General features: G+C 47.7%; 1 protein-coding gene across 1 annotated transcript; it reads left to right on the top strand.

Annotated features, from left to right (window-relative positions):
• The first annotated feature begins 235 nt into the window (after window positions 1-235).
• Nub1 (negative regulator of ubiquitin like proteins 1) lies at window positions 236-27,564 on the top strand. Its single transcript, XM_055612685.1, has 15 exons — window positions 236-295; window positions 3,257-3,374; window positions 7,194-7,361; window positions 9,107-9,165; window positions 9,935-10,005; window positions 12,122-12,304; window positions 12,468-12,556; window positions 13,826-13,932; window positions 19,681-19,864; window positions 20,452-20,559; window positions 21,312-21,464; window positions 23,524-23,670; window positions 24,884-24,979; window positions 25,744-25,945; window positions 26,148-27,564. The coding sequence occupies exons 2-15, from the start codon at window positions 3,258-3,260 to the stop codon at window positions 26,324-26,326; spliced, it is 1,863 nt and encodes a 620-aa protein (XP_055468660.1). The 5' UTR covers window positions 236-295; window position 3,257; the 3' UTR covers window positions 26,327-27,564.
• The last annotated feature ends 307 nt before the right edge of the window (window positions 27,565-27,871 follow it).

The raw sequence follows: 27,871 nt of genomic DNA, 5'->3' as shown, positions 1-27,871 counted from the left end.
TCCATCTTTGCCCTGGCCCCGCCCCACGTCGGCCACGCCCACCAAGCATAGCCCCACCCACAGCCGCGTTTTCCCGGCTTCCTTCCTTCTGGTCCCAGTCTTCCGCTCGCCCTAGCTCCTCAGCCCCACCCCTCCATGCAGCCCCCACCCACGACCCGCCTTCCGGACGGCGCGAGGGGGCGGGGGCGGGGGCGGGGGCGGGGGCGGGGCCGGCCTCACCCGGAATGAAAACAAACGGCGGCCTCTGCGGCATCCGGGCACTCGGCGGGTCGCGGCTGGCTCGGCGGTGGCGCAGGTGAGGCGGCCGCGGCGGGCGGCGACCCGGGCCTGGGCCAGGCTGCGCAGCCGGGCGGGCGGCGGGAGCGGCGGGTGGACGCTGCGGGGCGGGCTTGGGACGGGGCGGGAGGAGGTCACCGCGGGACCGAGGCAAAGGGCACCGGCAGCTGCGGTCAGACCGAGTTGCGCCAAGCGCTCTGCCCCGGGGCTGACGTGTGCGGGCAGCGGATCGCGGTGGGTGACAAGGCGAGCTTTCTGGACCCGCACTGTTCTCGCCTCCTCCCCTTCTCCTTCTCTTAAATACGAGAACCTAATCGCGTGTCATTTCCCCGAGAGGGAATGTGTGTTCAGTGTGCGTGAGGCTGTGGACAGTCTGGGTTTGATCCATTACAGAAGTGAAAATGAACATTTCAACGTTAATTCCTGACGTTTCACTTTCGGTTCTGAGCGCTGATATTCAGGACTTAGGGCCTTTCCGCGTTATGAAGTGAAACGCCCAGCGACATACATGAGACACGGTTCTCCAGTTAAAATTGAAAACTGGGCCATTAGATTTTCTTCCTTTTGAACTAACACGTGTCATCTGTTGCCTGTATCTAGCGTCTCATACGTTTGAATTCAGGATTGATTGATTGATTGATTGATTGATTGATTGATTTTGAGGCAGTGTCTCACTATGCAGTTGTGACTGGCCTAGAAATCAATATGTAAACCAGACTAGCCTCAAAACTCATGGAGGTCTGCCACCTTTTGCTTCCATAATTCTGAGTTTAAAGGCGTGCAACACTATGGCCGGCGACGGTGGGTTAATTTTTTTTTTTTTTTTAACATTAAATCTTACGTTAAACCGGGCACAGTGGGGCACACCTTTAGTCCCAGTACTCGGGAGTTAGAGGCAGGAGGATCTCCGAGTTCAAGTCCAGCCTGGTCTACAGAGTGAGTTCTGGGGCAGCCAAACCTAAGTAGTGAAAGCCTGTCTTGGAAAACAAACAAACAAACAAACAACAGAGGTATGTTGTGTAGATCTGGCAGCAGTGTGGGACACAGATGAGGGTTGTGATAACCTTGGTTCCTTTTGTCAGACTGTACTGGTCACAGTCTGGAAGGCTGTTTTTAACCCTCTAAATAGCTGGGTGCTGGTAAATTATCCCTGTCACCCTCCTTATGAGATGGCAGTGATCTGAGAGGCATGGATGGCTCAATTGATGAGGCTCCTGAGCCTGAATCTGAGAGTCTAGGGTTCAGTTCCTTGCTATTTTTCCAGGCAGCCCCTGTAAGTTTAAGAGTGGCCCAGACTGTGGTTCAGAATTCAAACAAAAGAAAATCTGAAAATAAATTACATGGCGGTGATCTTTTTCTCAGAATTCCTATAATGAATCTTGTGTTTGGTTTAAGAGACTAGTGTTTGCAAAGCAAATGCTCTGACGTGCCTTGCTTTGAGGAGCAACACTTGGCTTAAAGATCAGGTGGATTAGACTTAGGAGGCTGTAAAGTATTAGCCCTCCATGGGGGCGGGGAGAAAGCGACATTTAAATTATAGTAACACATTTTTCCACTTTCTGAACTTCATGTTCATTAATCAGGAATGAGTAACTTCCTACTTTGTTTGATTTGTCGAATTCCAGCTGCAGTGGCTCTCAGCAGCCTCCTTCCTCCCACCTCCCCCCAGTGGAACAGCTGTGCTGGTGGGAGATGTAGAAAAGAGAGGTTACATGCTAAGGACAAGCAGCAAGGGATTGTGAGACAAAGCGGAGTCCATACTGAAGACAGATGTCTCATGGCAGTTCTGGCTTATTTTGTAGTTTTACAAACCTGGGGTCTGGGGCTTCCCAGCAGTAAAATGGCCCAGCTCTCTACATCAGTCTAATTAGATTGAACAACAGATGTAAATGTGCTATTGGGCTCCCAAAAGGACCAGTGAAAACAAAACCAAGAAACAAATCACGTGAGCCCTGTGTGATGGCTCATGCCTGTTGTTAGCCAGGCACCGTGTAGGCTACAGCTTTTAGGTTTGGGGCAGCCTGGGCTACAAACTGAGACCTGGTCTCAAACAAAACAAAAATAAAATAACACAAAGTGAAGTAGTGTAGTTATAAATTGTTTAATTTTATTTATTGAAAAATTTTTTTGAAAGGCTGGCCTGGAACTTATATTGCTCTACTTGTCTCTGCCTCCCAAGCGCTGGGATTAAAGGTGTGCATCATTGTACCTTGTTAACTTTTTAAGCTTCAAAGTTTAACTACATAAACATTACTGATGGTTCAAAGCAGCCAAAGTGTAAGAGAATTTATAAGCTATAGATTGGGTTGCTAAAGGGTTTGTCTTGTCTTTAAAAATATATATATATATTTTATGTGTTTGGGAGTTTTGCCCGTATGTATGTCTGTATACCAGAATAGGACCTTAGATCCCCTGAAACTGAAGTTATAGGTAATTGTAAACTACCATTTGGGTGCTAGGAACCAAGCTGAGGTCCTCTGGAAGTGCAGCCAGTGGTCTTAACTCCTGAGCCAGCCCCTTTTCTTAACTTTTTGAGAATATCAGCATAAGAAATTGAGAGGTAGGGCTGGGCTCTTACTGAGCAGAGCTCAGGCCCAGCACACATAATAGCTAATATAAAACAGGAGAGTATACTACTCCTTGCTACATATTAGCAAGTTTGAGGTGGACATTTTAAGCTGGGTATGATCTTGCATGCTTTTAATCCCAGCCCTTGGGAGGCAGAGGCAGGTTTTGAAGCTAGTCTGGTTGACACACTGAGTTCCAGGACAGTCAAGGTTACACAGAGAAACCCTGGTTGGAAAACAACAAGAAGAACAAAATTTATGTTGCCTTTTATATAATTGAATACAGTAGTTTAGGTTAAGCTAACAGAGGCACAGAGGGGGACTTTCCTTTCCTTACCTCAGTGGATTAGGTAACCTAGAAAACATTTTGAAATGTAATGTGGGTTTTATTGATTTACAGTTTTACTTTCAAGGATGGCACAGAAGAAATATCTTCAAGCAAAACTGACCCAGTTTCTAAGGGAAGACAGAATTCAGCTTTGGAAACCTCCATATACTGATGAAAATAAAGAAGTTGGTTTGGCCTTGAAGGTATTTTTCACTTTTTTGTTTTGAGACAGGGTTTCTCTGTGTAGCACTGAACTTGTTTTGTAGACCAGGCTGGCCTCAAACTTACAGAGATCTGCCTGCCTCTGCTGACCGAGCACTGGGATTAAAGGCTCGAGCCACTACTACCTGGCCTTTAAAGGTATTTTTTTTAACATTTAAATCTTTTTCGGTGTTGTACCTCCTTAGTAAACACTATTCTGAAGTCACCAGAAATTACCAGGCACAGCAGTGGAAAGTTTGAGAAGCACCAAAACCATTAGTCATGCACAAATTCCCACCTTTTTTTTTTTTTTTTTTCAGCCCTGTGAATCCAGGGCTTCACACAGGCTAGGCAAGCACTTCGTGAAGCCACTCCTCCCTACCTCCAGTTCTATTACTGGCATGTCATCTTTTTTTTTTTTTTTAATAATTTATTTAAATTTTTTTTATTTTATGTGCATTAGTGTGAAGTTGACAGATCCCTAGCAATTGGCATTACAGGCAGTTGTGAGCTGCTATGTGGGTGCTGGGAATTGAACCCACATGTTTTGGAAGAGCAGACAATGCTCTTAACCACTGAGCCATCTCTCCAGCAGCATGTCATTCTTATGTTACCTGATTCCCCAGGCATTGTATTAATCACCTGAGCCATAATATAGTAGCTGGAGAAAATTATAAAGAGTAAAGGGTAATTTTGGTTCATGGTTCTGGGGGTTCCTCAAGCTTGAGTGGTCCTGAAGCTTTGGGACTTTGCCAAAGGTGGCACATGGTGACAAGCCTCAGGACAAAGATGAGGACCGTGCTGCCAGTCCTGCCAAGCACAGCACACAGTCATGCTGTCACCGCATCTGCTTTTTCTTGAGAGCAAACGGCTGCAGAAGCAGCCTCAGTTTGGCTAGTGTGTACTCCTTCACTGGCAAGCAGTGTGGAATCGGCAGCGACCTCATACCCCTGCATTCAGCCAAACTCACACCTCGGGCATATCACCCACCCACAGTCTCGGGGCATCCCCAGTGGTGAAGACAACTTCTCCCTTCCTGAGCCAGGAAACTGAACAGGGACGATGTGGCCAGTGGGTCCCCTGAACCCCTTGCAGGCTTTTCCCTCAAGGATCTTCCCACCACCAGAGGTTCTACCACCTGCCAGCACTGCCACCCTGTGCATTAAGCCTTTGACACAGAACTTTTGGGAGACATTCAGACCTTGGCATGTATGTGCTATTTTTTAATGCCATTTGAACTATGGTGTCTTGGCTTGAGAACTAGTGAGACATTATAAAAAGATACTGATCTTATCTGCAGTTCCTGGCAGAGCTATAGCTCTTGAGAATGGCCAGGATGTCAGGAGCATCTTGCATCCTAATGAGGCTTGCTGGCTCTAGCAGCCTTAGGAGAGAGACAGTTGCCAGAAGGAAGAAGCCTTGATTAGAAGCTGTGTGCTTTCCAGCTTCAGGGAGGGAGGGGCTAATCAAGGCTTTCATCATCAGTAGCCCAGGATTTAACCAGTCATACCTGATAGCATGCCTCCATTAAAAATATGTAAGTGATGGCTCCCAAGATTCCTACTTTAGACACCCAGGGCCCAGCACGTGTCCCTCTGTTTACTTGTCATCTTTGTGGGCAACTAGAATCAGGACTTGTTCTGAGTCTTTGTAGCAAATTGTCAAACTTGGGAGCCCCATACTTTGTAGCCAGTCAATGAAGGAAACCTGAGACTGTGTGCTTGACACCTGGTGCCTGACATGGGGTATTCTGTAGGACTGCACCCCAAGACCTGTGAAGTCAAGGGCAGATTGAACTGTTGGCTCCAAAGTTAATGTCAGAACTACCTGCTATCAGAAGAAGAAAATACCAGTTTTAGGTAACTAGGGTGATGGTTGGTTGGTTGGTAGCTTGATTGGTGTGTTGTTCTGTTTTGGCTTTTTGAAACAGATCTTATGCAGCCTAGACTGGCCTCAAACTCCCTAGGACCTTTAACTCCTGATCTTCCTTCTCTGCCTCCTGCGTGCTCAGATGGCAGGTGTGTTCACCATGCTTGGGACTCTTTCGACTTTTTAGAAAGTGATACTTTCCTATGTTTATGAACTGAGGGGAGAGGGGCCGAGCACATGGGGACTCAGAGGACAACTTGCAGGAGTCAGTTTTCTCCTTTCACCGTGTGGGTTCTAGAAATAGAAAGATAGCTTTCCTGGTGGCAGGGAGCCATCTGACTGGCCCTGAAATTGATTTTTAAGGTATTTTATTTTTAAAAAAATTATGTTTTATAGTGATAAAAATAACAGGTATTCCTGGACTGAAAATAAATAGAGCTGAGCCTAGTAGTACCCACCAGAAATCCTACCAGTCTGCAGGCTAAGGCAGGAGGCCCACCAGTTCATGGGCAGTCAGCTTGTGTACAGCCTTGCCTTCACCACTGGGGATGCCCTGAGACTGGGTGAGAAGATATGCTTGAGGTGTGAGTTTGGTTCACACCTGGTTGGCTAAACACGGCAGTCTGAGGTTGCTGCAGCTTTCTACATAGTAAACTATTTCAGAAAAGTCAAAGGAGCACACTCTAACGGAACCAAGGCTGATCCTGCAGCCGTCTCCTCTCATGGAACGGCACATGCATGACTGAGTGTGCTGTGCCTGACAGGACTGGCAACATGGAAGACACGGTCACACCAGCACCTCCACAGACACGCAACATGGACATTAAAATGGCCACTTTGCAGTACCTACTACATGGAGGCTTACCGTCTCCTCAGGCACTGGGCACACATGTGGTGCACAGACATACATGCAAGGAAAACACTTACATATACTAAATAATAAAATCTTAAAAAAAATAAAAATATAAATTAAAAAACAAATAACTGGGTGGTGGTGACTCACACCTTTTATCCCAGCACTCAGTGGGATAGGTGGATCCCTTGAGTTTGAGGCCAGCCCAGAGCAAGTTCCAGGACAGCCAGAGCTACATATACAGTGAAACCCATGTGTTAGTGCATGCATTGATGTGCCTGTGTGTGTGCGTACACCCCAGATGCATGACTGGTGTCCTTAGAAGCCAGAAAGAGGGAGGAGGACGTTGGATTCCCTGGAACTGGAGTTAGGGATAGTGGTGAACAACCATGTGGCTGCTGGGAACCAAACCCAGGTCTGCTGGAAGAGTGACAGATGTTCTTACCCACTGAGTCATCTCTTCAGCCTTACAGCTTTTTTAAAAATAAGTTGTGGGGGGGGGGGGATGCGCGTCCTTTGAAGGTTAGAAGTCAGTTATGGGACACAGAGGCTGACTCGGAGAGTCAGGGTTGGCTGCAAGCGCCTTTCCTTGCTGAGCCATCTTGATGGCTCTGGTTTACTGCTTCTTAGAGTAATTTCTTAATATACCAAGATCACAGGGGTCCCAGCATGCCCACCCTCCTTTCATCCTCCTGGAGTAGTCCCAATTACTCTCACTTTCCCTATGGAGCATACTCTTACTCTTTATAAGGGTTTTAATTTCTTCCTGAATCCTCCCTGAGTGCCCAGATTGAATTTCAGTACAATGGTGGGGCGGGAGCCTTTGACAAGCCTCTGCTTGTCAAAGTTAGTTATGTTGCTTTTTGGGGAGGGGGTGTTCAAGACAAGGTTTCTTTGTGTAGCCTCGGCTCTCCTGGACTCACTTTGTAGACCAAACTGGCCTTGAACTCACAGAGAACCACCTGGCTGTGCCTCCCAGAGTGCTGGGATTATAGACGTGCTCCACCGCCGCCCAGCCGGGATATTATTTTAAAAAACAAAGCAAAACTTTTGTACTGATCCTCTATTGAATTGCATCATTTTGGCTTTTTCCTCATAGGACCTTGCTAAGAAGTACTCTGACCGGCTAGAGTGCTGTGAAAATGAAGTGGAAGACATAATAGAAGAAATCCGATGCAAAGCGATTGAGCGCGGCACAGGAAATGAGCACTACCGTACAACTGGTATTGCCACAATTGAGGTGTTTCTGCCTCCAAGACTCCGGAAGGTGAGTAACTGCCCAGTGCACGTTGAGGCTAGCTTAGTGCTATGATCAGGTGAGCTGGGGTTGTGTTGTTGGTTTGGTGTTTTGGGACAGGGTCTTTCTGTGTGGTCCTGTCTGTCCTGGAACTCGCTTTGTAGACCAGACTGGCTTACTCAGATGCTCCTGCCTCTGCCTCCCAAGTGCTGGGATCAAAGGCCTGCACTGCCACGCCCATCAAGCTGTTTTTGTAAAACTATAAGCAGAATGCATAAGGGACTCCATGTGTTGAAGGCTGATATAGACTTATCCTGGCACAAGCCTTGAAGTAAGTTTGTTCTTGTCTGACCTTCCAAACATGGGTGGCAAAAATGGGGCATGATGGGGCATATTGTAGTCGCTGTACTTGGGAAGCAGAGCTGGAGGATCCTGGCGTTCAAGGTTATCCTCAACTACATAGTGAGTTCAAGGCCAGCCCAGGCTACCTAGGACCCTCTGTCTTGAAAAACAAAACAAAAACAATGTCACATGGGCCAGGGAGATGGCTTAACAGGTAAAGGGTTTTTCTCATCAAGCCTAGTGATGGGGGTCTGTTCCTCAGAACCTAAATGGTGGAAGGGGAGGACTGACTGGAGAGATGACTCAAAGTGAAAGTGCCTGCCATGCAAGCACAAGGACCTGCACTGGGTAGTGCAGGGTTAGGCTGTGGAGGGGTCTCTGAAGCTCATTGGCCAGAGAGAAAGGTGGAGCTGGGCATGGTGGCACACGCCTTTAAGCTCAGCTCTCAGGGAATATGAGGCAGGCAGATCGTTGTGAGTTCAAGGCCAGCCTGGTCTACAGAGTGAGTTGAGGACAACCAAGGTTACACAGAGAAACTGTGGGGGAAAAAAAGGTGGAAAGTAATCAAGAAAAGACAGGCCATCAAGCTATGGGTTTTACGCACGTGCTTCTGCATGCACACCTACACTGACAAGTACAACCACAACACACCAGGTACTATAAGACTAACTTGAGGTGGGCGCTCACAGTGCACCACTTATGATGGCTAAGGTAGAGACAGCCCAGCTTCCATCGTCACAGAAGACAGCTGCGGGTACAGATATGCAATACTGATAGCTGCAGTATAAGCTCAGAGATGCAGAAAAGACCCGAGGCTATATGGTCTTGCTTATGGGAAATGTCTGAAACAGACAACTTTGTAGACAGAAAATAAATGGCTGCAAGGTTGGGGAGAAGAGGGGTGGGATGCAGGCTAGGTGTCTAGTGAGGGGTGATTAGTGGGAGTGTTCAGAGATTCCATTAAACTTTTTTTTTCTCATAAGATTTTATTTTTAATTATGTGTAAGTATGTATCTCTGGGCTTGTGCACATAAGCACAGTATCCTTAGAGGCCAAGCATAAGTTGGATCCCCTAGGCTGGAGTTAAAGTCAGCTGTGAGCTGCTGGAGTGGGTACTGGGAAGAGAGGTCACGTCCTGTGTAAGAGAAGTGTATGCTCTTAACCACTGAACCATCTCTCCAGTATCATGAAATTTGATTGTAATGTCTGGCCAAATGACAAGTCCCACTGAGCAGCCAAAGAATGATCAGGTCATAGTCTTGGTATGTGCTGGACTATGTCTATGTCCGACATGCTTCTCCGTACAGGCCATCTTTTGGTCCTTAAGCAGTACCCTGAGTTTATATCCTGACAGCACCTTACACCTTCACATGCAGGCAGCAGTTCAAAGTGTCACACTCAAGTACATTTTGCTTTGTTTCTTTTTGCAACAGGATAAGAAAAGCCTGTTGGAGACCCACTTGCATGTCACTGGTAGAGACCTGAGGTCTAAGTGAGTATCTGAACTATGTGTCCTGGCAGGCCTGTCCCTCTTACCTGCTAATGGGTACTTTCATCTGTCCTGCAAGCTAGACAGTTGGCTCTCCTCCTTCCCTTCCCAGCAGAGGAAATGAGACCCGGAGGGTAGGATGCAAGGTCATGCTGGGCTCACACTGCTAGGTGAGAGGCAGCATGGCTGCCTGAGGCCAGCTCATGGGAGCTGCTTAGTTGTAGTGCAGCTTCTGGAGGGTTGCAGCGTGGGGTGCATGGAGGAGGTGCCCAACATGAACTGGAGTGAGTGGCTGAGGAATGGAGCAGCAGGAGCCAGCTGTGACTTCAGCACAGGCCAGCCAAGCCAAGTGTTTGTTGAGCATATTTGTCTCGCTTCTTTAGCTTCTATCGTGGGTGCTGGAGAATCAGAAACTATCGCTGGTTCAGTGCCCGCAAGTAGACAGTGGTATAGAATAGCCCTAGTTGCAGGGTCCTCAGAGGACACTGCGAAGTACAGCAGAGATGTTTTTGACTCATTTCTCAATTAAACAGCCCTGTAACCCTCAACACAGAAACAAGTTTAGAAACAGCTTGTCACGTGTCCTCCAGCAGCCACCCATTGTGCTAGCTTTACTGTAAAGTGGTGCTTACTGGTCAGTAGGGGGAAGGCCAGGGTGTTTCTGAGTTAAAAGGTATAAAGTGGAGATGTGGGCATCATAATCTAAGTCTTTGTGGTAGGTAACAAGTGACAGACTTGCTTTCCTGGAGCTCACTCTGCATTTATCTTATAGAATAGCTGAAACTTTTGGATTCCAAGAAAATTACATCAAGATCGTAATAAATAAGAAACAGCTTCAGCTGGGTAAGTCACACCAGAGAGCGCCCTGACAGAGAGTGCCTTTTCGTCGCTCTGTGGCTTTTCCTTGATTTTCTGCTGTTGAAAACTGCCTGGCCTTGCTGCATTTATTTTCTACAGTTGATTGTGCTAGAGTTTACCAAAATAAAAATGTAAGATATTGACTGGCCTGCTCTGGCTAGTGGGGAAGGGGGACGTTCATTATAGTCACATAGAATGTTCCAGAATGGAAGGCTGTGCTGATGGGAGGATTGGGATTACTCGTAGTTCCCTCCAAGGGAAGAGAGAACCCTGAGACAGACAGAAGGACAAGGCCACTTTGGAGCACTCTACCAGCAGCCAAGGGAACTGAGTGTCAGTGGAGAGTAAGCAGGAGCCCCGAGAGTCTTCTAGCGGTGACTCTCAGCCAGGGAAAACGTCCTCATGCAGGGGGCAGCTGACTGTCTGAGGAGACATTTTGTAATAATTATTGTGGGGAGCTGCACTCTCGTCATTTACTGAGTCAAGATCAGAGTTGCTGCTAAATACAAGAGAGTCCCCATAGCTGTCCACATCACAGACTTCTGCCCAAGGGTTGAGTGCTGCCGAGAAGCCTGTGAAAATGAGTTTGGAGTTTGTCCTCAGGGAAATGGAAGGCACTGATACTGCAGAGTGGCACACGGGTGTGTGTGGCTTACAGATGCTGGCTGCAGAAGGCCTGAGTGGAACTGTAGAAGTATTCGCTCTTCAGCAGCTCAGGTGGTTTCCGAGGTCTCATGGATCTCCAGGGAGGGTCTGTGGAGCCTCAGGAATCTCGGTTCCACATTTCTAACCATAGCCTGTCCCAGTCTTTCAGAACCTCTAGCTGTTTCCTCACATGCCACAGCTGCCTTTTCTCGACACCTCATTCCTGTGTTCCGCTCTTCACTGGACAGACAATCTTAATTTTGATGCTGTTAAAACTAAAGCCAGGAGGTGGTGGCTCATGCCTTTAAATCCCAGCACTCGGGAGGCAGAGGCAGGTGGGTCTCTGAGTTTGAGGTTGGCCTGGTCTACGGAGTGATTCCAGGAGAGTCAGGGCTCCACAGAGAAACCCTTTCTCAAAAAATTTTTGCAAGAAAAATCTAGTCAGGTAACTTGCTGCCCTTTCTCTTGACTTTTGTATTTGAATGTTAGAATGGTCATCAAGTTTCTGGAAAAGGAACTTAAGAAAGGAAGCGCTGTAGAGGAGCACAAAGAACAGAAGTGAGGGAGGACAGAGCAGGAGCACAGGAAGGAAAACCAAGCTGAGCCTTCCTTAGTTTTTGGAGATAAAGAAGAGGCTGGCATCTGTCTGCATGGACTTACCTCTCTTTTTTTGTTTATGTGTATTTCAGCATCCTTTTTTTTCAGGTTGCATTTGCCTAACCTTTTTACTAGACTGGCTACTCCCCTTTGTTCTGTTTCTTGGGTTTCTGTTCTTGTCTTAATTTCTACTCATTCTCAGAGGAAATTGAGTCCTAGAAAAACAGATGATGAGTTAGGTCCATTTGTGGCCTCTGCTGTTCACCATGGCCAGAGCTGTCCCTGTCCCTGCTGTCCTTACTGCCCTGTGACTTCTTGAGTTATTTACTCAGCTAGAGGTTAGGAAAGTTTGGGTATGGATTACACTTTCTCATTTTCCTTTTATGCCGCCTGGTGTAGTGTGCTTAAGTAGTCATTGCTTCTGTCTGGTCTTAGAGTGAAGAGAAATATATATATAAGAAACAGTGAATGTGGTCTGTAAGTGTGAATGAATACAGGTTTTAGAATTCCATTTTCCAGGCAGGTGAGATGATTCAGTGGTTAAACAGCCCTGCCAAGCTGCTGACTTGAGTTTGATCCTGGGATCCCACATGGTAGAAGCAAAAAAGGAGCTTCTGCATGTTGTACACAAACACAAGTATGCAACTCACACAAACCACCCCACATTCTTGTATTCACACATGCCCACACAAATGCACACCTGCATACACACACACACACACACACACACACACACACACACACACACACTCACACTCACTTAAAAGTTAATTAATTAATAAAAAAAGAACTCCATTTACCACAGGAAATGGACTGTTGCCCAGGAAGTTTGTGTGACAGGCAATTCTGCTGTTCCCAGGGAAAAGCCTTGAAGAACAAGGAGTCACTCACAATGTAAAGGCTATGGTGTTAGAGCTGAAACAGTCTGAAGAGGATGTGAGGAAGAACTTACAGATAGAGGAAGAGGAACAGAATGAGGCTGAGCTGAAGGAAAAGCGCATTCAGAGGACCAAAAGGGGACTGGAGATCCTGGCGGAGAGAGGTACACAGGATTTTGGCTTGTCACCCCCCTGACATACATCAAGGCAGCTCACAGAGTGCCGTGCCTGCTGAGGAATCCCTCTTCACAGTCTAGCATCTCAAGTGTAGTCACTGTCACTGCTCTGTGACCCTGAATTAATGAGGCTCCTATGGCTTTGTTGCAGCGGAGATGGTAGATCCGGAAACGATGCCTTACTTAGACATTGCAAACCAGACAGGCAGGTCGATCAAAATTCCCCCTGCCGAAAGAAAAGTAAGTCTGGGCTTTGGCTCACTGGGTGGTTGTCAGAATGGGAAGCGGGACATGGCTTCGTAGAATGAATGGTTCTGACTAGAGATCAAGGTCATTTTAGGGATTTTGTTTTATTTTGTATCTTTTTGGTATTTAAATGACTATTTGAATTATTCTGCTTAAGAATTAAGGGACAAGAGGAAAGACTCAGCTCAGCAGGTGAAGGTTCTTGCTGGGCTGACCTGAATTCTATCCTCAGAACGTACATGGTAAGAGGAGAGACCTGACTCCTACAAGTTGTCCTCTTAATTCACATACACTCTGTGCACAGCTGTGCCCATACACATAGACACACGCACATATACAATAAAAGATTAAAGCAATAAAATGAGGTTTTAAGATGGGCGTGGTGGCACATGCCTGTAATCCCAGTACTCAGGGAGGCAGAGGCAGGTGGATCTCTGTGAGTTTGAGGCCAGCCTAGTCTACAAAGTGAGCCCAGGACAGCCAAGGCTACACAGAGAAACCCTGTCTCAAAAACCAGAAAAAGAAAAAGAAATTGGGTTTGGAGGGCCAGCAAAATGGCTTAGCAGGTCAAGGCATTTGCTGTCAAGTATCACAACCTGAGTTCCATCTCAGGAAGCTACATGGTGGAAGAAGAATCCTGAAAGTTGCCCCGTGACCTCCACATATGTGCCGTGGTGCAAATGCTTATGCATACCCATATACACACAAGCAAAGGAGAAACGTTGCCCTGCACGTTCTGGCATTGTCAGATATTTTGGAAGTGCGATGGGGGATTGACATTCGAGTCTTGATAAGCAAGGAACCCCAAATCAAAAACAAAACACAATCTAAAATGAGTGTTTGGTAAACTTAGTTACTTATTTGGACAGTCTTGCTACTTAGGGCAGGCTGGCTCCTCCTGTAGTCCTCCTTCCTCAGTGTCCCCGTGTGATCACAGCCCACACTGCCATGCCTGCAGATGCTCCTTAGAAAGGCCACAAGAATGACTGGCTGCTCCCACCTAGTCTTGAAAACTAGACACAGATCTAGAGCAGCAGGTGGAAGCAGCCTGTCGCTGCTCTGCCTGGAGCATGGCTTGAGAGGCTCAGTTCTTCAGCAAGAGAAAGCTCTAGTTATATCTTAGTTAATTTGGCTTTTATGTGGAATTGCTTTGTTTTTTGCCTTGTTTTTCAGTAAAGCTAATATGCTTTTTAATTTGTTTTATTAATGCTGTTCTAATTTTGTTGGAAAGAGCTGTGTTTTAAAATTTACATTCTGTTCTAGGCCCTTATGTTAGCTATGGGATATCATGAGAAGGGCAGAGCTTTCTTGAAAAGAAAAGAGTATGGAATAGCCTTGCCATGCCTCCTGGATGCTGACAGATACTTCTGGTAGGTGCTTTTGTATTCAGCAGATAATAGTTTAAGGGACAGCCCCACTCCCCACCCTGGCACCCACTTGTCTATAAGTGCAGACTGATTTGCACCCTATAGGTGAAGCACTATAGTGCTTTCTTAGAGTGGGGAGTGAAGACACACACCACTTTATGGTTGTCTCCTCCTTTGCATTTCTGAGCAACCCTCTTCCCTGGGCAGAGTACCCATTCATTTTCACCCTAGTGTGTAGGCCGTGCATCCGCAGCCAGCTGCTACTAGAGCGGCCCATCACACCGCTCCCCAAGTTCTTACATGAGGCGTCCGTGCAGAAGGCGCTGGCCTGAGCCACATTGCACTGCAAATGGCAAACGTGACACTGTCACTCTTCTGCAGTCACTGCTGGGTTTCTCTAAAATGAAGCATTTATTTCATAAGCTCTTTAATTTTGTTGAAGTGTAGCATCTACAGGAAAAAAGCAAAGTGCCTGGCTCCTTTCAACTTCCTAGTTTTGCAAATTTAGTTGGTTCCTCAAAGGTGACCAAACTGAGGTCTGTTTTGTTTTGTTTTTTTCCCCTTCACCAATATTAACTTGTAAAGCTAAGAGTAAATTCCTGCTATCTGAGCACTTGGGAGATTGAGGCACAAGTTGTAGGCCAGCATGGCTACCTTGCAAGACCTTGCCTCCAGGGACATATATGTATGTATACACACACGTTTTTAACATGAGCTTTAACACATCTGATCTATGTGCTTCATCCGTGTGTGCTTAGCTTTTCCATCTTTGGCTGGCCCCAGTGTCCTTCTGCCCTTGTGCTGATAGTCTCTGCAGTTTACCAGGGTTCCTAGTTCCTGTTCATGGGAATGGTAGAGAACGTAATTTGGGCATGTTGGACTTGAGATAAACTTGATTCTGTGAAATAATCAGCAGCCTCATGGACTTGCTGTTTAGTGAGTTCCCATGATAATCATCTGTATGTCAAAAAATGAATACAAATGTTTATGATAGGGCTTAAATGTGTAAAGCCCAAACTAACTTATAAAGAAGAGACTGTCCCAAATGTTCGGAGGAGATGGAGAGGCAAGGCAGTGAGAAGGTGGTCTGGGCTTCAGGGTCTTGCCTTGTCCCTCTCTCTCTCTGCTTCTTCATATATACATATATATACATTTGTGTGTGTGTGTGTGTGTGTTTCCTCTTCTGATGCAAATGTTGGAGACATAAGTGGAGGCCCTAAAATTGAGCAGAAGTTTTCACATCTTTGTGTAGCTGTTCCTGCCTTGTTAGTAGAGAGGATTTCAGATGTATTGAAGGGAAAGGCTGCTGTACTGAACTTGCACAGGCTCATACTCTGCCATAGTAGTGTCAAGAAATAGTTGTCTTGATTCTTCAGTGTTAGCCATTTTCAACCTTTCTCCCTGGACTAACCATTTAAATGATTTTCAGATCTCGGAAGACTCCTCAATAAAAATACTCGTGCCATCAGTTTGCCACATCAGTACATTCATTGAGTGGCAGGTGTAATGATGAAGTAATAACTGTCAGTGCCTTTAAAGTATGTATGGTTATCTTTTATGTCATGAAGGCACAAGGTGATCCACATATAGAGAGCAAGGTTTCTTGGTTCACACACAGTTTTTAGAGGTTTTAGCTTGTAACCAGTTGGTCCCATTGCTTTCCCCTGTCCCTCTGTCTTTACTGCTTTGTGGTGCGAGTACATGGCTGAGGAATGGAATTAGGGTTGCTGGAATACCAAAAGAAAAAGACTGGCTTCTCACAATTCCCTTCAAGGACACTGTCTTAGTTAGGGTCTCATTGCTGTGAAGAGACACCATGACCAAGGTTGGGACTGGCTTACAGTTTCAGAATTCAGTCCATTATCCTCGTGGCAGGAAGTGTGCACACGTGGCATCGTGCAGGCAGACATGGTGCTGAAGGACCTGAGAGTTGGACATCTTGATCCAAAGGCAACCAGGAGGCTCTCTTCCACTCTGGGCAGAGCTTGAGTATAGGGGACGTCAAAGCCTGCCTTCATAGTGACGCACTTCTTCCAACTAGGCCACACACCTCCTAATAGTGCCACTCCCTATGGGCCAAGCATTCAGACCCACGAGTCTGTGGGGCCAAACCTATTCACACCACCAGACACCCACAATGACATAAAACTTTCTACCATGTAGCAGCTCTTAAAGATTTCACTCACTTCCAGTGTGACCATACATAAACCCAAACTGTCGTACATGGCCCTTGGGGAGCATTGCAGTCATAATGGCCAAGAATTAGCTGTTTTCTATGGGAATCTGCTTGTTATAGCCAGTGTGTCTTGTACACTTATATGATCTCTATTCATGAAGGAAGTTAACTGTAACAGGAGCCCTGGTGCTCTTGGAAGAAACCTTGGCATTCTGCTTTCTTTCCCTCTTTCTCCAAGTAAGCAGAAGTTCTTCATGCCTTTTACTCATCTCATGTACAGTTGCTACAATAGTTTCTGTTCTGTGTATGAGAGAGAAAGACAGAAGTGTGGTGCTGGGAATCTGTCAGGGCCGTGTGCTTTACCTCGAGACATACCCACAGCCCTCTTTGCCTACTTGAAACTAAATGTGGGAGTTTTGTTTTCAGCCAGGACGGAGCAGCAGGACTGTTCCTCTGTCATGGGAAGGACTTAAAAAGCCTGACAATCAAGAAATCAGTAGCTCCCCACAAGTTTGGGGTAAGCCAAGGCAGGCAGGGACTCACCCTGAGCTAAGGTAGAGCCAGGCAGCCAAGGAGGCCAGTGAGAGTGCCTAAGGCTCCCCTTGAGTCTCCAGTGAGATGACCAGCACACACTGGGAAGAAGTAGCAGGGGCATCCCTTGGTGCCCACAGAGGATCAGGAGCAGTTTGTGTTGGTATAGAGAACTCTGTGGTCCTGCCCTGCCTCCAAGCCTTTCATCAATAGGCCTCAGCCACTGTTTTCATGTACTGTTAATACATCCCTAACAAGGCTCAGCATGTAGTAACCAAAACATACACTTCCCAATTACAAACCTGCAGTCCACAGTGAGACCAAGAGGGAGATGGTCATCAGAAACAGCCCCAGAAAGTGCAGAGGCTGCAGTGAGTAATCAAGCATTGAGGCAGCAGCTACATTCCGTGTTCAGGAGGGTGGCGCACGCCGGGCACACCTGAAACCCCAGTGCTCTGGGAGCCAGAAGCAGGTGGGTCTCTGTGAACTCGAGGCCAGCCTGCTCGACAAAAGACAGTCTAGGACAGCCAAGGCTACAGAGAAACCCTGTCTGGGGTGGGGGGGAGAGATGCCATGGGAGACGTGCAGAGGGCCCATAGTGAATCCTGTGATAAAGAGTGGAAGCCAGGCGTGGTGGTACACTCCTGTAGTACCAGCACTCAGGAGGCAGAGGCTGGCCTGGCCTACAACTAAAGCCCACGACAACCAGGGCTACACAGAGAAAATCTGCCTAGAAAAAAAAAAAGAAAAGCAGAGAGTCCCCACCGGGGAAGTGCATGGGGTCCAGAGCAGGCCTGGTAGAAAAATTAATAAATGTGAAAGCAGTGAGAGACCGTCCAGCATGACGAAACAAAGATTATTGAGAGATGGGAGATGGCCTTGAAAGCTATACCAAGGCAATGACAGTCCACTTCCTCAAAGCCAGTAATAAAACTGGGAATGACTTTTAACCAGCTTTGAGAAAAAAGATACTTAAGCTCAGCTTATCATTCTTGAAGTTAATTCTCTTTACACATTACATAAGAGTCAAACTCACTGGGAGAACATAAAAAGCTCTACGGGTTGGAGAGATAGCTCAGTGGTTAAGAACACTGACTGCCTTTACAAAGGACCCGGGTTCATTTCACAGCTCCCTCTTGAGGTGCTCTGCAACTACCTGGGCCTCCAGTTCCAGGGAATCCAACACCCTCTTCTGGTTTCCACAGGCACTACATGAGCACATATGTTAACATATAGACACACACACAAAGTAAAATAAAAGGAAATTTAAAAAATTTTAAGTTCTGTTATCCAATCTTTTTAATAATTTATTTAATTTTACTGTATGTGCATTAGTGTTAAGGAAGGTGTCAGATCCCTTGCAATTGGAGTTACAGACAGTTGTGAGCTGCCATGTGGGTGCTGGAAATTGAACCTGGGTCCTTTGGAAGAGCAGACAGTGCTCTTAACCACTGAACTATCTCTCTAGCCACCTCTGTTAACCAATCTTAAATTAACTTTAGTGCTTTCATTTTTATGCTGTTTAAACATGAAAATGTTGAATAGCAGCGCTTTTTGCAAATCAAGTCATTATTAATAGAAATTACTTTTTTGAGACAGACTTTTCTCTGTGTAGCTCTGGCTATCCTTTAAAATATGATTTTATGCTAAATTTTTGTTATCAGTTTCAAAATTATAGTGTGCAGGTGTTGGTTTCTTTTCTATTGAGACAAGGTCTCCTTATGTAGCCTTAGCTGTCCTAGAACTCTAGGTAGACCTGGCTGGCCTGAAGCTCAAAAGAGCCACCTGCCCCTGCCTCCTGAGCACTGGGATTGAAGGGATGCACCACCACTCTCAGCTGGAGACTGAGGTTTTGATCTGTTTTTGGTTTTGTGTTTTGGCCACACGTAAATTGAGTTCTGGGTCCCACTGTTCAATTTATTTTCAACTCAAAGCCATTTCTGTCCCTGCTGTTGCTGCTTGTCCTGTAGGCATTGAAAGGGCCTTTAACAGGCCTCAGACGTTAATGACTGGCTTGGCATTATGTCCCAGAAAGTGAACCTGTCAGGGTCCGGATCAGGGCATCTGTTTTGATTTGAGAGCAGTCTCCACCTACAGCTTCTCTGCCTCTTCCCAAAGTCAAGTTTTCAGGCTGAGCTGCAGGTTTAGAGAAGCCCTTTCCCTGGAAGTGTGTGTGTGGCATGTATATTGTCAGACATTCGTGATGAATAGGAAAGTTAGAGGAGGCAGGGAAGAAAGCATACAAAAACCCTGTTTTGTATGTTCTTTCCTCCACTGGACTGTTTGCAGCCTGGTGTGGTGATGACAACATCCATCTCATGAGCTCTTGGATGTGCATATGTTGGTAAGCAAGGCAGAAAGCTCCCGATTGACAGCATCCCATTGGAAGCAGCTGGGTGAAACTTTGGAGTTAACTGTGTGGACTGTGGTTGCAGATGTTCTGTCTTGAGATCCAGGGCTGTCCTATGTGCTGAGCATTATCACAACTTAGAGTATAAATAAGCAGTTTATGATAGTGTCTTAATTCCTTTCTGTCTGTCTCAGCCTGGTATGGGCCCTCAGGAACAGCTAGGCATTTAGCCTGGTGTTTTCCAGACTGTTTTCCCAATGAGAAAGTCCCTGAATATGAATGTCTTGTCAGAGCTGTCATCAGCTGGGGCATTTTTAGGAAGTTGGGGATTTTGGGCTGTCTTTAAAGCCACATGTCAGCTTTTCATGCATGTTAGACTCTACCAGGGAGATTTTAGTACTAGGACATTCAGCTCTGGGTGTGGAGAGCTTTGGTATTGTTGCCCTAATTAGGTCCTTAGCATCAGTATCCCCAAGAAAAAGACTCCTCTGTCTTGGTGATTATAATTCACAGCCAGGGCTGGAAGCCACCATGCTGCTCTTGAGAACCCTGATATCCTTATCCGTTCAGAGGATCCATATTGTAAATAAAGGCCTTATTAGTTAATCCTAGAAACACACCAAGAGCTAAAAAGTTTTCCGGGGACCCCCAAAGGGCTGAATGGCCCAGCAGTGGCAGCTGCCTTCTCTTGCAGTGAGTGCAAAGAGCTGCTGGACACTGTGGACAACTATGCGGTTCTCCAGCTGGACATCGTGTGGTGCTACTTCCGCCTAGAGCAACTGGAATGCCTTGATGATGCAGAGAAAAAGCTGAACTTGGCGCAGAAGTGCTTTAAAAACTGTTACGGAGAGAATCACCAGAGACTGGTCCACATAAAAGTATGTCGCTGTGATTGGTGTTCTGAGCCCACTTCTGGGGCACGGTTATTCCTTCCAGGTGTGGAGACTGCTGCCAGAGGTGACTCATCTGGGCAAGAGCAGATAATACCCTCTTTGTAAACCAGAACTCTAGCAGGTATCTAGTGTTAGGAGTCTGGCTGGCTTTTATTTTATTTGTTTTGTTTTGTTTGAAACAGTCTTGTGTAGCCCAGGCTATCCCTGAGTTGCTAATCCTCTTGCTTCTGCCTCTGGAGTGCTGGGGTAGCAGGTGTGCACCACCATATCCAGTTTAGTCTCGCTGCTTCTGTGGTGCTTTTTAAAACCACTTTACTAATTATAGACCCTGCTTCTAGTCAGTCTGCCCAGGAGAGAATCAGTGACTTGTGGCTAGAGACAGGTGTCCTGCCTGATTCCTTCCGTGCGAAAGGGGTACTGCATGGGCGTCTTCACAGTGACAGTAGTGGTGCCCTGGCTGTTCTAGTGCTGCCATTTCGCTTCTGTGGAGACACGGGACAGTTACAGCAGGGAGCATGCTATTCGTCAATTAGAAATAAGACACCATATTCTCTTTCTCCCAATAACCGCAGGGAAATTGTGGGAAAGAGAAGGTGTTGTTTTTAAGACTCTACTTGCTTCAGGGGATTCGACACTATCACAGTGGAAATGGAGAGGAGGCTCGGGAGTACCTCAACAAGGTAAGAAAGGCCCCACCTTCACCTGTGACTCGGCAGCGGAATGCCCTGTTAGTCATGCCCACACTGCCCTGTCAGAGCCCTGCACCTCCCTCTCTTGCCCTCCCTCATGTGTACCTGTGAGGGTTCAGGCAAGGTGCTATAATAAGGACACATCAAAATGGCAGTGGCTTTAATTGGGTAGTTTCGGCCCTGCCCTCTAGCATGAGCTCTGGAGGTTTTGGCTCCCGTTGTTCCTGCTGGTGCCTCTGCCACCAGCAGAGAGGGCCAGAGAGTTAGAGCAGACAGTTACATGGAGACTGCATGCAGTTGACCTAGTGATCTGCCAGCCAGCCCAGCTGCAAGGAAGATAGATGCCATTCGCAGCTCAGGTGTGTGGGTTTTTCCCCCTTTGTTTTGAATAGGGTCTTGCTGTGCAGCCCAGATGGCCTTCGCCTCCTGATTGCTGGGATTATAGGCATGCATCACCACAGCCTGCTAAGCTCAGGGAAGGTGTTACAGAAAGAAAGGAACAGTCACTCTGGCACTTCTACAACACTCAGCCTGCCTGTTTGTGCTATATTATAGGTTGGTTATGCAGGCTGAGATAGTATTGTCTGTTTCATTCTGAAGGCAGCCAGGTCAGACTAGCTTAGCTTCTGTCTGAGTCTCACACACAGTAATTGTTACTGGGTAGCCGCAGTCGTGGGCTTTGGCTTTGCCAAGCTTTGCTGTTGTTGCTGTTATGTTACTCTTCTGCTTTTTCCTGTTTGTAGGCACGTCAGCTCTTCAAAGAGCTGTACATTGATCCGTCAAAAGTTCACAACTTGTTGCAGTTGGGGTTCACTGCCCAGGAAGCCCGGCTTGGCCTGAGGGCCTGTGATGGGAACGTGGACCATGCAGCCACTCACATTTCCAACCGTAGAGAGGTAAGTTTTCACTTCTGTCTTCAGTGCCCATGAGGAGGTTAAGAAGCAAAGGCATTGCAACTTTATTTCTGAACTGGTGGAAAGACTGGAGAGAATGCCAGAAGAGGTGTGAATAAGAAGGGACTCTGGGTCAGGAGGGCAGGAATACATTGTCTCTTCTTTTTTTTGAGACAGAGACTCATGTAGTCCAGGTTAGCCTCCAACTTGCTCTAAAACCAAGGGTAACCTTGACCTGCTGGTACCTATGAGGACCTTACTGGTATTCACTATACCCGGTTTTCTGCAGTGCTAGGGATGAGACCTGGGGCTTCGCCCATGCTGGGCGAGCAACTACCGGCAGGGCTGCATCCCACCACAGTGTCTTCATCGTGTCGGCTTGGACTAGGGCAGCTTCAAAGTGGCTGTGTGGCCACTGTGATAGTTCAGGATTGCCTTCTTGCCTGGAAACATGCCAGATCACAGAAACGAGGTCTTAAAAGCTACAGTCATTTATAGTAAGCACCCAGAAGAAAGTTTGAGAATTCTATGTTGGAAGGAAGGGACCTTGTCATGCCAGTTGTCCAACAAACTGAAGTATAAAGAGCTAGTGACATGTGTCAGTCTTCTCTCAAAACTGGAAACCGAGTCTCCTAGGGCCTCCAGCCAGACCTTCTTGTGTGAATCCTGTTTTCCAGGGTAAAGTACAGCATCCCATGGGCCTCAGAAGGGGCAGAAGCCACTGCTTGTTGTAGGGGTGGAACCATGGGTTGGTTGTGTAGTGGCCTGTGCAGGGCTGTCTCCTTGCACAACAGTCAGCCCTTGGCTGTCATCCAGTCATTGTCCCTAGGACTTGCTGCAGAAGTCAGGGACACGTTAGGGGAAGCTGTGCAGTCTAGTTCAGCACAACAGGGAGTGAGCTCACTGACAGTGGCTCTACTGCCCTGCTGCTCCACCACCATGACTGCAGTGGGAAGCTGCTGTTTTCAAGTGATTTCCTTGAAAATATGGTGTAATACTTAGTAGTTCTAAGTCATTCTTTCAGTTGTGATGTTGTTCTGTTCTACCCATTACTGCCTATGATGCCACTGTGAAGGTAATCCACAGTTACAGATGAGGCAAACTGTGGCTCAGTTTGCCTGTGGCGGGAGGGCAGGGAGATGGCGCAGCAGGGAAGGCCCTTCCTGCCAGGCCTTATGATCTGTTTTATCCTCTGGGCCCACATGGTAGAAGAGAACTGGCTCGTACAGGTTGTCCTCTGACACACACACATACATAAAATAAAGTAGTGCAGAATTGCTGTGGTACGTAGGACACCGGCGCCTAGCGCCACAAAACTAAATGAGCATGTGAGCATGTGTGTGCGTATGTGCACTTCTGAATGGTTGTAGTCTTAGAAAAAGCCTGGAGATAGTGATCCCGGGGTTAGGTCAGCGGGTTGCTCACGTCTGTCTCTGCTCCTCCCCTTTGTGTATGAATCACCAGTCTTCTGCTTCTTGCTGACCAGCTGGCCTAGGACCTCTCACTGAGGCTGATATGAGCTGAGACCACTCAGAGCCCAGCTGAGAGCTGGTCGGGACAGGTGGTGCTGGGAGGGCACTCCTGTGTCACAGAAGAGCAGTCCCTGGGGGGCGGCTGCCTCAATTCCTGCCACTCTGGGTTTGAGTTTGTCACAGAACTAGACGGACTAGATCTCTTTTTTCTGTTGATATTAGGGATAGAACCAGCGTGTCACTCGTGTTAGGCAACCACTCTACCCCTAAGTGACATTCTGAGCCCCTTGATAGGAATCCCTGGTAACCCGAGGCTGGGATGACCTTCCACCCCACAGGAAACTCTCCTGCCGTGAGTTATTGTGGCTGTCTACCTTCTGATAAGGTGCAGCGCTGGCTATTTCCACTCGGGCCTCAGCCAAACCCTAACCCTGTCCCTGGGCTTCAGGCCACCCTTCTTGGCAAGAACAGGTAGAGGTCCCTTCTTGTTTGGTTGCTCACCAGCCCAGAGACCCTGAGACACAGTGTAGAAGAGAACCTCAGATTCCTGTGTGGCCTCTACTAACTCACAGGGCCTTGTTTTCCTAAAGGAACTGGCCCAAATAAGGAAGGAGGAGAAAGAGAAGAGGAGACGCCGCCTGGAAAATATCAACTCTCTGAGAGGAATGGGGTACTCCACACGTGCCGCCAAACAGGCCCTTCACCAGGCCAGAGGCAACCTGGATGATGCCCTGAAGGTAATGCCTCCAGCTTCAGTATGAACAGCTGAGTGCACCCACCAGCCTGCCTCCAGGCTGACTCCGCTTCCATACCCTTTCTGTGCTCTTTCCTCCTAAGCCTCTGTGTAGACACAGGCAACTTTGCTGTCCTCCAGCCGGGCCAGAGTGATGGCCCTGGGAAACTGGCCTGGGGCATCGGTGACTGTACTTTGCAGCTTGAAGGGATGGGTCACATTTCAGCTTAAGATAATGCTTGTTTGCATATCTGGTTTTATTTTTTGTGGTACCTCTTGGTGAAGGGGGCTTTTTAAAGAAATCTCCAAAGAAACGGAGCAGTGGTAGCACTTCCTGGCCTGTCTTGGTCAAGAGGCACAGTAAGCTCTGTGCTTCAGCTTGGGCACTGCCACAGATGAGTGGTAGACAGAGGTGGGTACACGGGGCAGGGCAGGGGCTGTGCCCTGGGGAGCTGCCCTCTGGACAGCGGGTGATGGGCCTGTTGTCCTGGAGCTCTTGGGATGGGGACTAGAGCTAGAGATGGGCTGGACAGAGGCAGGGACCTGTGCTACAGGCAGCAGAGCCCACCTGCACCCCTCTTCTGTCTCCGGCTTCTGCCTCAGAAATACCCCCTTTTTCACTTTTTATTCGTGTGTGTGTGTGTGTGTTTTATTTTTTTGAGACAAGGTTTCACTATGTAGCCCCAGCTGTCCTGGGGCTAGCATCAAACTCAGAAATCTGCCTGCCTCTGCTTCCCTAGTGCCTGGGGTTAAAGGTATGCACTGCCATGCCCAGCTCATATATGTATATTTAATCAGAATATAATTTGAATACGAAGCTTGAGGTTTTTGGGTTGAACACAAAGCACTGGGAAGTCTAGCCATCTGAAGAAGTGGTGAGGTGAAGACAGTTAATTCAGGGAGGTCATGAAGCTGGGGAGATGCCAGTTATAAGTACTTACCTTTCATGCATGAGGACCTGCGCTTGATGGCCAGAACCCGAGTAAAAATGCCAGCTGTGGCAGGGCCTATCCTAGTGCTGGGAGAGTAGAAACAAGAGGATCCCTGGGACTCCCTGGCTAGCCAGGAGCCCCTTTTTGTGCAATCTGCACAGCCTTCTGTGACACTCTGCACTCATTTGTCCCCCAAGCGCATGAGTCTGAGCTGTATGGCTACACATGAGATGGTGGGCCGTGCAGCTACATTAGGCTGAGGAAAGGACACCCCTATGCTTTCAGATTCTCCTCAGTAACCCCCTTTTGTGGTGGTTACAAGACTCAGATCCTGAAAACAGCAGCCGTCAAGCAAGTCCTTCCCAGGAAAGCATCGACCAAGTGAGTGGCAGATGTTGTACTCTTGTGTTGGGCAAGGCTGGCTGGGGTGGTAGGGTGGTGCGTGCTTCTGCTCTGAGCAGGACCTGCCATCCCGGGGAGGACCTTGGCATATGCAGTGGAGTGAATGTGGATAGGGGGGTCTGAAGGAGAGGTGCTTTTTAGAAGGGAAAGGGGATAGGCATGGTAGCGCACACCTTTAATCTCAGCATCTAGAGACAGTGGCCAGTAGGTCTTTGAGTTCAAGGCCAGGCCAGGCCAATGGAGCGAGATTTCCTGAAAACAGCAAGAACTGCAGCAGGAGGGACCCTTTACCTTTGTTCTCATTTGCCCCTTTCCCATGCTCACTGCTACATCAGTCCTATTTCTCTGCCTGGGACCTAAGAGGATGTTACTGTGTCCTGTGAGACTCAACTCACCTAGCATATCATGAGGCTTCATCCACCTGCACTTGATACCTCACTTTAGCATGACCCATGTATTGTGGCCGCTTAACTTGTGATACTCATGATTAGATTTTCATGACACTTGCTTTCATGTCCTGAAAGTGAGTGCCTAGGAGGACCTGTTGGGCCAGGTCTTCAGAGGCCTTTTCTGCACGGCCTGGTGTCTGTGAGGGCTGAAGAAAGGCGATCTTTAGTTACAGATGCTTTCCTAGGAAGCAACGTTACCCTAGTGGTGCCCTGAGGTGACAAAACAGATGTGGTGGTCCACATGAGTGTGAGCTGAGCTCACGGTCACAGTCCTAACCCTGTGATCTCTCCTAGCTGGTGTACATGGGTTTCGACACAGCAGTGGCTGAAGCTGCGCTAAGGGTGTTTGGAGGCAATGTCCAGCTGGCCGCTCAGACCCTTGCACATCATGGAGGAAGCCTCCCTCCCGACCTGCAGTTCTCCGGAGAGGACTCTTCCTCCTCCTCCTCCTCCTCCTCCTCCTCCACACCGTCCACATCCCCATCTGACTCTGCAGGTAGGTCTGATGTCTGGATGCCTCACTGGCTGCACTGTGCCGAGTCTGCACCAGTGGCAGCTGTGAACCTGCGGCAGAGGCTAACCTGAAGGCTGAGGGAGCATCCCTGAGGTTCTGCCAGCACAGGGTGGCTACCAAAGGCACAATTAAGGACACCCCTCTTCCTGGGTCCTGCTTACCTAACTGTGCTGTTTCACTGCAGGAACCTCTAGTGCCTCTACAGATGAAGACATGGAGACAGAGGCTGTCAATGAAATCCTGGAGGATATTCCGGAGCATGAGGAGGACTACCTGGACTCCACTCTGGAAGATGAAGAAGTCATTATTGCTGAGTACCTGTCCTACGTAGAAAGTATAAAGTCTGCCGCAAAGAACAACTGAACAGAAATAAGTGCTACATTTCTGCCTATAAATTCTGTCGTTGTGAATGGCTGAATACAGCTCTTCTTTGCGTTCCTCTTGCTTTTCAACAGTTTTGCTCCAAGTAGGCTTCCTCCTCAGGTTCAGGGACCCAGCATAGTGAAGAGACTGTTGGTCGGAGGACAGTCCAGGAGAGGGAATTCCCGTCCTAGCTCTGCTGTTCCCTTCCTCCTCCAGGTCTGCATCCCTGACTCTGCCACTTCGTTGGTTCCATCCAGAACTGAAAAGCAGGCTCCCTAGAGGCAGGGTGTGCTCCCTGGGAAGGTCTGTAGAGGGACTGGGCGTCTGTCTCCTGTCTTCTCAGCTAGCCCTCCTGTGCACTTTTCTCCTCCTATCCTGCTGCCGAAACTGCCCTCCTCCACCAGCACCTCTGCTGTGCAAGCTGACCTCAGCCCTCGCTTGCCTGCCTGCCTGCCTCACCCCTTAACTCTCCATTCCAAGTGCTGTGGGGCCTAACAGTTACAGGCTGCAGTTGCCACACTAAATGGCAGCAGACACTTAGATCTTAAAATGTCAGGGTTTTGTGCTTAGATCAGTAAATCTGTACTTAAAATTCAAGATTGCAAATCAGAGTTTATCTGGATTCTAAATTCCTCATACAAAGTAAAAATCTTTTATTAAATGGATAAGTTTTAAAAGCTAACCAAAGCAAGTTATTTTTAATTAACATCTCTACACTGCTGTCAGAGAAAGCTCACTGACAGCTGAGAGACTGCTGAGGTTGAAATGTGCTTTCTCTCCTTGGGTTTTGTGTAGCCAGGTCGCAGAAGACTGTTCCTGAAGGGGCCTGACAGCCTTTGGTTGGTTCATCCTGAGTGTGGACCAGACGGACAGCCTTCTGGCACCCTGGGCATGGTAGCAGTCAGATGGGGCATGGGCCAAGTGCCACTGTTCCTGAGAGCCTTTCATTTCACCTGAAGCATTGGCAGCAGACTAGACTGGACAAGTATAATTGTCTCTTGCTTTCTTTCTAATCACACACATTTATTTGTGCGTGGTAGGGGGCAAACATGCCATTGCACAAGTCTGGGCATTCAGAAGACGACATGTGGAAATTGGTTCTCTCTTTCCACCAGGGACTGAACTCAGGTTGTGAGGCTTGGTGGCAAGTCTCCCTCTTGAGTCATCTTGCTGGCTCCCTTGCTATTCTTTGAAAGTGGTGATGCTGATCAAAATAAATTGAATGCAATTGAATGTCTTTGGCGAAGCTGCAGTGAGTTGCTCCCCGATGTTCATGTGATCATTCTGCTCTGTGCTGGGAGTGAGTGGAGTGCTGACTCAAAAGCAGGCTGGTGGCCGGGGTGTGGCTCTGTGGCAGAGCCCTTGTTGGGCCCATATGTGATCTATCTCCAGCATCAGCAGAGGACACATTTGAAAGCCAGGGTTTAAGCCAGGTGTGGTGGTGCATGTGTTTAATCCTAGCTTATAGGGAGGCAGAGGCAGGCGGATCCCTATGAGTTCAAGGCCAGTCTGGTCTACAAATCAAGTCCAGGACAGCCAGGGCTA

This window comes from Psammomys obesus, unplaced genomic scaffold (assembly GCF_907164565.1).
Source record: "Psammomys obesus unplaced genomic scaffold, mPsaObe1.curated_primary_1811, whole genome shotgun sequence".
Taxonomy (NCBI): Eukaryota; Metazoa; Chordata; class Mammalia; order Rodentia; family Muridae; genus Psammomys; species Psammomys obesus.
This window is presented reverse-complemented; position numbering and strand designations above follow the sequence as displayed.

Bases quoted from the DNA above. Each gene is read 5' to 3' on its own strand.
- Nub1 (XM_055612685.1), top strand. From the start codon at position 3,258: ATGGCACAGAAGAAATATCTTCAAGCAAAACTGACCCAGTTTCTAAGG. The intron at 19,865-20,451 runs GTATGTCGCTGT...CAATAACCGCAG, and splicing joins AGAGACTGGTCCACATAAAA to GGAAATTGTGGGAAAGAGAA. The intron at 20,560-21,311 runs GTAAGAAAGGCC...TCCTGTTTGTAG, and splicing joins CTCGGGAGTACCTCAACAAG to GCACGTCAGCTCTTCAAAGA.